Source organism: Leuresthes tenuis, unplaced genomic scaffold (assembly GCF_036924035.1).
Source record: "Leuresthes tenuis unplaced genomic scaffold, fLeuTen1.0.hap1 SCAF_6, whole genome shotgun sequence".
Classification (NCBI taxonomy): Eukaryota; Metazoa; Chordata; class Actinopteri; order Atheriniformes; family Atherinopsidae; genus Leuresthes; species Leuresthes tenuis.
The window spans coordinates 1,334,168-1,342,713 of record NW_027325360.1 but is presented as its reverse complement, the minus strand read 5'-3'; the positions used below and the strand labels follow the sequence as shown (position 1 = coordinate 1,342,713).

The following is an 8,546-nucleotide window of genomic DNA, read 5'->3' as shown; positions in this document are numbered from 1 at the left end:
GAAGTCGTCTGACCTGGTCTGAAGTCGTCTGACCTGGTCTGAAGTCGTCTGACCTGGTCTGAAGTCGTCTGACCTGGTCTGAAGTCGTCTGACCTGGTCTGAAGTCGTCTGAACTGGTCTGAAGTCGTCTGAACTGGTTTGAACCGGTCTGAAGTCGTCTGAACTGGTCTGAAGTCGTCTGAACTGGTCTGAAGTCGTCTGAACTGGTCTGAAGTCGTCTGAACTGGTCTGAACTGGTCTGAAGTCGTCTGAACTGGTCTGAAGTCGTCTGAACTGGTCTGAAGTCGTCTGAACTGGTCTGAAGTCGTCAGAACTGGTCTGAAGTCGTCAGAACTGGTCTGAAGTCGTCAGAACTGGTCTGAAGTCGTCAGAACTGGTCTGAAGTCGTCAGAACTGGTCTGAAGTCGTCAGAACTGGTCTGAAGTCGTCAGAACTGGTCTGAAGTCGTCAGAACTGGTCTGAAGTCGTCAGAACTGGTCTGAAGTCGTCTGAACTGGTTTGAAGTCGTCTGAACTGGTTTGAACCGGTCTGAAGTCGTCTGAACCGGTCTGAAGTCGTCTGAACCGGTCTGAAGTCGTCTGAACCGGTCTGAAGTCGTCTGAACCGGTCTGACCTGGTCTGAACTGGTCTGACCTGGTCTGAAGTCGTCTGACCTGGTCTGAAGTCGTCTGAACTGGTCTGAAGTCGTCTGAACTGGTCTGAAGTCGTCTGAACTGGTCTGAAGTCGTCTGAACTGGTCTGAAGTCGTCTGAACTGGTCTGAAGTCGTCTGAACTGGTCTGAACTGGTCTGGTGGCTCGATGGAAGTGAGACATCCAGGTATGGATGATGATGATGTCAGAAAAAGATGGACAATCCAGAACAAGAGATGTTTCTTGTAAACACTGTGAGTGCTTCTGAACGAGGTTTAAAATGAGGGCTCGTCAACCTTCATATCAGGAGAATTAACCCCCCCCCCCACCCGTGGTTCAGGTTCCCGTTTCTCTAGCTCGGCTATTTGTTGCGTTTCAGTTGTATTTTAAAGTGTTGCTTCATTTCACAGCGACTGGTTTCATTTCAATAAACTTCAGGATGCTCAGAGATTCACTTGGATGAAAGATCAGGAACTGAAAGAAGAGAATCCTCTGAATCATTCAAAAGAGTTTCAGCCGAGTTTGTGGACTAAATGTCACAGTTGAAAATATGTTGAGACGCTCAGCTGGAGTTAAAGGACAAAGTGTCTTTGTGGGTTATTTTTTTTCCTTTTTCTGACAACAGAAAGCAGGTACAGAAGATGAAAACGTCTCTCAATACTTAACATTTCATCAGCTTTGCTTCGTCGGGATTCAGAAGCAACGAATCTCTGAAATTACTATCAGTTCTGTTTTGTTTTCAGTGACATTTGGTAGATTTACCTGAAATTAAGACCAAAGTAGTTAAATTCTAAATAAAGAAAAGTGTTACCAGTTTAGCTCCGGTTAATAAATCATCGGTCCGAGTGTCTGAAGTCAGTAATTCTCACTATTAGACTTTATTCATGCTGTGTTTTAGCATCCATACGATGCGTCTCATTAGCAGCCTCAGTTTATCTTTTATATCTGTGTTAGAGATGGAAATTAGCTTCAATTAAATCCTAACCAGGACACAGCTTTGTGATGTGTTCAGACCTGAAGAAAATGTAATACTTTTTGTTACTCACTTAAGAGATTATTTTTTTCCTCTCGTTGAACCAACAGCGTCCGACCATAAGAAAAAAAGTATTTAATACTGAAACGCAATAAGATGTTCTGCTAACTATTGTCTCAATATTGTTTTAGGTCAATACATGATCAGAGGTTTCAGTTAAATGTCTGATGGAATGATGTTAGTTATAATATGTTACGTTTCCTTTTATGAAACAACTAAAAATACAAGAAAAAATCAATAGAATGAGACCAAGCCCCTCCCCTAAAAGCCTGCTCTGCTGTGATTGGTCAGCTCTGGTGGCATGACCAGGCCCCGCCCAATCGGGATTGGCTGTGCTGAAATTTAAATTTTGAAAAAGCTGTTTAATTCATTAGTTCACCAGATAAACTCTGAGATACTTTCTATTTTTAACGAAATGAACTGTTTGAACCTTTAAATGGTCGGTAGATCTTTTTCCATCAGGACTTTGAAGAAAAGCAGCAAACTGGAGTTTTTGTTTGGCTCCGGCACCAGATGTTAAAGTTTCATGTGTTGGATAAAATAGTTTCTGGACGTTTTACTGTCAGCTTCTTTAAACTAATTCAAATCAACTGATACACGCTTTGTTACTCCTAAAAGACCATAAAAGGTATATATATTATTTAAAAACGTTTCTTTTTTTTAGCAAGTTTAAAAGCTAAGAAACTTTTTTTTTTTTTGAAAGTCAAAATAAAAAATAAAACTTCTGATTCTTCAGCTTTAAAAGTCTCAAATATCAAAGCGAATCAAAGCGGGTTTGTGTCCTTCCAGCTTTAATCTGATAATAATCATAAACATCAGGCTGAATTATTTTTCTTTTTTGTTAAGAACTGATCTTAAAAGGACAAAAAATAACTTTATAAGAGAGAAAAAGAAAATTTAAAGCGAACTCGCTGCTTCAGGAACATTTTATTTTCTTTAGTTTTTTTTAGTATTAATATTATGTAGCAGCTGGGGTTCATATTTCCATATTATGTCCAACTTTTTTGTATTTATTTTATTTTGTCACTGTTTTTTTTTTCCTTTTCATATTTTTTTAGTTGAACTCGAAGCTGTTAAAGCTCAAACAACAAAAAACTGTAGCACAGTCGGACAATATTCATCTATTTTAAACACAAACAGACACATTAAGATTTTAACCTGACTTTCTTTTGTTGATGGAAGTTCGTTTATTAAAAGTAAGTGAACCCAAAGCTGTTCAGGTGATTTAAAAACACTTTGAAGGGTTTTTATTTTACTTCAGTATCATTGAAAGTCAGTTTAATTTCCATTTACAGTATTTTCTGTATCAGAAGTTTTCTTTTTTTCTCTTTGCTTCTCGCTGTTAATGTTGATGACAATAAAGCACCAGAACCTTGAAACTGGCTGTTTTCTTCTGTTATTTCATCTGTTTGGAAATAACAAACATGGAAGCAGATTCTCTTTGTTTTATACATCAGGACAATTATGAAAGATGTTTCATAATTAATACAATTATATTCATTTTATAATTAATAGAATTTGTTTACATCGTTTATTGTTTCCCGAGTCAGAAAAAAACCCAACTGCACTCAACAAAAGTATATAAAAGTAATTTATAAAATGGGAAACTTGGACTCTTACCGGACTCTAAATTGTCCCTAGGAGTGAGTGAGTGTGGTTGTTTGTCTCGTTTGTCTCTATGTGGCTCTGTGATGGACTGGCCTGTCCAGGGTGAACCCCGCCTTTCGCCCGATGACAGCTGGGATAGGCTCCAGCCCGACCCGACCACGGATTGACGGATTTACCGTCTAACCCTCCGAATCTGGTTCCAACTGTTCAGATCTAAAAACTCACTCATGTTGAACTGGAACATGGAATATTTTTGTCTAATAAAACAAGTTATTATCTGATAATGTTGCTAAAATTATCTCATAACCAGTCTTTATAATAACGATATAAAGACTGATCCAGAACGTGGAATCCATCCATTTTCTATACCGCCAATCCGTCGGTAGCGGGGGGGGGGAGCAGTCATCGGGCGAAAGGCGGGGTACACCCTGGATAGGTGGAATATCTGTCAAAATAATTTAAAGTGAAATCATGATCCAATCACATCAAGTTAATTCAATTATTTCAATTCAATTCACAATAAGGCCAATTCAATTACATTCACTACATTCACATGTAGTGAAGCGCTTTGAGTGGTCAGTTAGACTAGAAAAGCGCTATACAAGGACAAGTCCATTTACCATTTACCAGGGTCCAATTAGAAAAAAAAAAACACTTTATAGTGAAAGGAAAAAGCAGAACATCACTGTGGACAGAAATGATGCCAAAATATTTAAATGTAGATTTATATATACAGTGGTTGAAAAGTTCCAGCTTTGTAAAAAGGGAAGATTTATGCTTCTGATCAATAAAACCAAATAACTTTAATATAACCGCCGTCATATTTAAAATTACGAATGAGCCTGAACATGAATCAAAGTGAACATCTTAAGGTAAAAAAGTCGTGTTCCTCATGATTTCACTTGGCATAAAAAGTAGTTTCAAATCTGAGTTGTTTCTGTTTCATATGACGTCAGCACAGACCGTTATTAAAGCTCCGCCCCTAACAGGCTCAGCCAATCACAGCCGGGGGACAGCGCAGTGGGATTTCCATACAGTCTGGATAAGAAGAGTCTCTCTGCCGGCAGCAGATCATTCTTTGCTGGAAACAACCGGAGAAGAAAGATGCCTGAACCCGCCAAGTCTGCCCCCAAGAAGGGCTCCAAGAAAGCCGTGACCAAGACCGCCGGCAAGGGCGGCAAGAAGAGGAGAAAGACCAGGAAGGAGAGCTACGCCATCTACGTCTACAAGGTGCTGAAGCAGGTCCACCCCGACACCGGCATCTCCTCCAAGGCCATGAGCATCATGAACTCCTTCGTCAACGACATCTTTGAGCGCATCGCCGCCGAGGCTTCCCGCCTGGCTCACTACAACAAGCGCTCCACCATCACCTCCAGGGAGATCCAGACCGCCGTGCGCCTCCTGCTGCCCGGTGAGCTGGCCAAGCACGCCGTGTCCGAGGGCACCAAGGCCGTCACCAAGTACACCAGCTCCAAGTAAACAGCTCCCAGCTGCTAAAGCAACAACCCAACGGCTCTTCTAAGAGCCACCACCCGGCCCTGAGAGCTCAGCGTCCTGCTCTTATTACACATCATTACCTCAGGGGTTAGGAAGCTGAAACTGGCTGCTTCCTCTTCATTTAACTGGAACAGAAATTTTCATTAATTTAAAAATCATTAACAGATTAGCTGCAGTTATTTATGTCATATCCTACCTCTGCCAGTAAAACTATTCTCTGTGCAAAGTCACAAGCTGCTTTTTACACCATAAATCACACATTCCTCTCATTTAGACCCTTTATTTATACTTATTTTCCTTCTGAGCTCAGGAACAATGTTTTTGATCAAAAGTGACTTAAGTTTCAGTGTCTCTGACCAACAAAAACTAACATTTCTTTTTTGTTTTTACACTAAAACTCACATTATCCAGGTTTCTTATTCCTTCAGTTATTTAACAAGATACAAAATAAACTTCAGTTCAAATGTTTACAATTGTTGGTTTTTGATTCTAGTTTTTCTCCTGAGATTAGTAACAATGTTAAAGTAAATTAAATGATTGTTTATTTTCCATGTTAAAACATGTAGCCGGTTAGCTTCTAGCGTTGTTTTTATGAACATGAACAGGCCCAGACCAGGATATCTTTCTGTTTATTCTGACAAAAGGTGTGAAAAAACAAGAAAATCCAGTCAGTCGTGTTTAATTCTTAGTTCCTTAGGGCTCGGGGGTTCCTCCTGTCTTTAGGTTCTCATAATACTATGTAGGAAGCAAAAGTGTTTTGACTGTCTGAACTCGTCTTCCCATAACATTAAATGGCGAGTAACATAACATAACATTGTGTGGTCAGCAAACATAAATAATATAAATAGCATTAGCACCATTTTGTTAGCAGACAACTCTGAGCAGCTTCCTGACAGGTTGTGCCGACTTGTCTCTTTCTTGCAAGAAATAAATGTTTTGTGTTAATCCAGCGACTCTGAGCCTAATTTTGAGAGAATTTTTCTAATAACTATTTAAACAGATTTTGTGTAATTCTACATATTACTGCTGTATAATTGAATCCATTTGTTCCTTCATCTCTACGGTTCCAGCAGGAGATTCTGGTTCTTGTTCCAGTTAAACTTATTTAATCCACTGATCCACAGCCCTGTTCACAGAGATCAGCCACACTGTGTCTCACAGCTTTCCACTGATTACTTCTTCATTAATATTCTTTATCATCTTCTGCATTTACAGATTTATTACCACCGATCCAAGATGTTTGGATCATTTATTTATTTTAGATCAATATAGTTTTCTGTTGAGCGAATACAGCGACTGGAGTCAAGAGCTGAGGAACCGTTTAGCTTTTAGTCAGATTTATAATCAATGTTTTCCCATTTCTCACACTTGTTTAGCTCTTTTCTTTCCATCCAGACACTGAGGAACTTAACTCCTCTCTTAACGTGGACGTCGATGCCTTTTTACATCGAGATATTTTACATTTCAAAGCATCCATCTCAGTCTGAGCTCCGACTTTAACAACAGAGCGAAGGCAGCCACCTTTTATAAGGTCATCACCACATGTTCCTTTAATTAAAGGGATGATTGCCCTCATTTACATTAACCCCAACTGTGAACTCAACATACAGTTACAGTTACATATAAATACAATCACAGATGTTAAAATAATACCAATATTTGATAGATTCCATTTATGTTTATGTAACTGCATTAAGTAATGAATTTGTTCTTTCATTTCACTTTATGTCTCTTTATCACAAAGAAAGAAGCTTTTATTTGCCATCTTCAGCCTGATGGTGACTAACTGCTGTGTTTAAGCTGCAGTTGTTGATTAATCTGTGTTTAGAGGAGACAGGAAGTCTGTTCCTGAGGATCATCTGTGACAGGAATATCCGCCCGAGCAGCGGCAGCGTCCGTGTGTTTACTTCCAGCTAAAACTTCCTCCGTTACAAGCCAACAAACCACAGCAGATCCACCGTTTCATCTCAACTCTGTCCACAGATGTCTCTGCTGACGGGAACAAAGCTCTTATGTTCCATACAAAGAGGTTTGAGATATTCTAGGAGCCGAAATGTGGAGAAAACTCGCTGCGAGCCGCTCCAAGTGACCGAGTATCGGAGCGGTTTGAAGCCTCCTGGAACCGAGAGAAAAAGTCCTGGAAGCCGAACATGAGCTCAGTGTGGAGGGCCGAGGGTTTCCTTCCTGCTGCGGCCACACTTGTGTTGGAAAACGTTGGCTTTGGGGGGATTTAGTGTGGAAAAGGCTGCGGAGAAAACACAAGTGTGTCCCCATTAGAGGCGGCGGCAGAGCGGCGGAGCGCGTTGCCTCTCCACGGTTCTCATGCGCGTTATAAGTCCCGCCTCCTGCTTTGAGCTCGAGACGTTCAGACGAACAGCGACACACAAACATGGCAGAGGAAGCTCCAGCAGCCGCGCCGGCTAAAGCCCCGGCCAAAGCCCCGAAGAAGAAGCCCGCTCCCCGGGCCACCAAGGACGGACCCAGCCTCCCCAAGCTCATCGTGGCCGCCGTGGCCGAGTCCAAGGAGCGCAAGGGCATGTCTCTGGCGGCGCTCAAGAAGGCGCTGGCCGGGAACGGCGTCGACGTCACCAAGTCCAACAAACGGATCAACACCGCCGTCACCAAGCTGGTCACCATAGGAACCCTGAGCCAGACCAAGGGCACGGGGGCCTCCGGCTCCTTCAAGCTGGCCAAGAAGGAGCCCAAAGCCGCCAAACCAGCCAAGAAGGCGGTGGTGGCGAAGAAGAAGGCTCCCGTTAAAGCCAAGAAGCCCGCCGCCGCCAAGAAGACCACCGCGGCCAAGAAGCCCGCCGCCAAGAAACCCGCAGCAGCCAAGAAGTCCCCCAAGAAGGCTCCGGCCAAGAAAGCCGCCGCCGCCAAAAAGCCCGCAGCAGCCAAGAAGAGCCCCAAGAAGCCCGCCGCTAAGAAGCCCAAAGCGGCTCCGGCCAAGAAGCCCGCAGCCAAGAAACCTGCCGCCAAGAAGCCCGCAGCCAAGAAGGCCAAGAAGTAAACGGCTCCTTCATCCCACACCGAACAAAGGCTCTTCTAAGAGCCCCCACAGCCTCCCATAAAGAGCTCACTCCTCCTTTACCCCCCAACAACCAACATTCACCTCAAACTAACATCTCATCACCTCACAGCTTCTCTCACTTCACATCTTATTGCTGCTGCTTTCATACTCTTAAACTCTAAATCTGATCCACAAACTGTATATTATTCATCATAAGCCTCACTAAGCCTCACTTTCACTCCATGGATGGTTCACACACACATTAAAGACTAAAATAAACACATTTATCCATGAAACACAGAATATGAAGAAGAAACAAGCAGCAGCTGCCTCACAGGCTCAGTGTTCATTGAGAAGCAGAAAATTAGCTTTAAAATAATAACCTTTAAATAAACTACAGGAAACGGTTAAAAATTAAAACGACTTCATTAAATAATTAATCTGCTTTCAGGAGAAAGAATTAGATTGTTTTGGTTTATTTTTATTTTGACCGTTTTTTTCTTGGTTACCGTGAACGCATCAGACTTCCAACTCTTCTTCTGCGAGTTCATGCTTCCCTCCAACAGGGGGCGCTGTCTGCTGGAGGCAAAGAGCTGCCGAAACATTTAGAAATCAGTTTTCAACACGATGACCGGTGAGTTGCTTCTTAAAGAAAGATAAAGAATAGGAACAGAAGTTAAAGAGAAGTCCTGCCGCCATCTTCCTCTCCCATGATGCACCTCTCCTCCCTCCATGTACAGATGACATCATTGCTGTCATTAACTTGT

General features: G+C 42.1%; 2 protein-coding genes across 2 annotated transcripts; both read left to right on the top strand.

Annotated features, from left to right (window-relative positions):
• Positions 1 to 4,346: 4,346 nt before the first annotated feature.
• Positions 4,347 to 4,815, top strand: LOC140309331 (histone H2B 1/2). Its single transcript, XM_072387160.1, has one exon. The coding sequence runs from the start codon at positions 4,377 to 4,379 to the stop codon at positions 4,749 to 4,751; it is 375 nt and encodes a 124-aa protein (XP_072243261.1). The 5' UTR covers positions 4,347 to 4,376; the 3' UTR covers positions 4,752 to 4,815.
• A 2,290-nt stretch (positions 4,816 to 7,105) lies between these two features.
• LOC140309044 (histone H1-like) lies at positions 7,106 to 8,005 on the top strand. Its single transcript, XM_072386879.1, has one exon. It carries the CDS (start codon positions 7,159 to 7,161, stop codon positions 7,777 to 7,779), a length of 621 nt encoding a protein of 206 aa, XP_072242980.1. The 5' UTR covers positions 7,106 to 7,158; the 3' UTR covers positions 7,780 to 8,005.
• Positions 8,006 to 8,546: the final 541 nt, after the last annotated feature.

What these genes read in the sequence shown, in the direction of transcription:
- LOC140309044 (XM_072386879.1), top strand. Translation starts at nt 7,159, where the DNA reads ATGGCAGAGGAAGCTCCAGCAGCCGCGCCGGCTAAAGCCCCGGCCAAA.
- LOC140309331 (XM_072387160.1), top strand. Translation starts at nt 4,377, where the DNA reads ATGCCTGAACCCGCCAAGTCTGCCCCCAAGAAGGGCTCCAAGAAAGCC.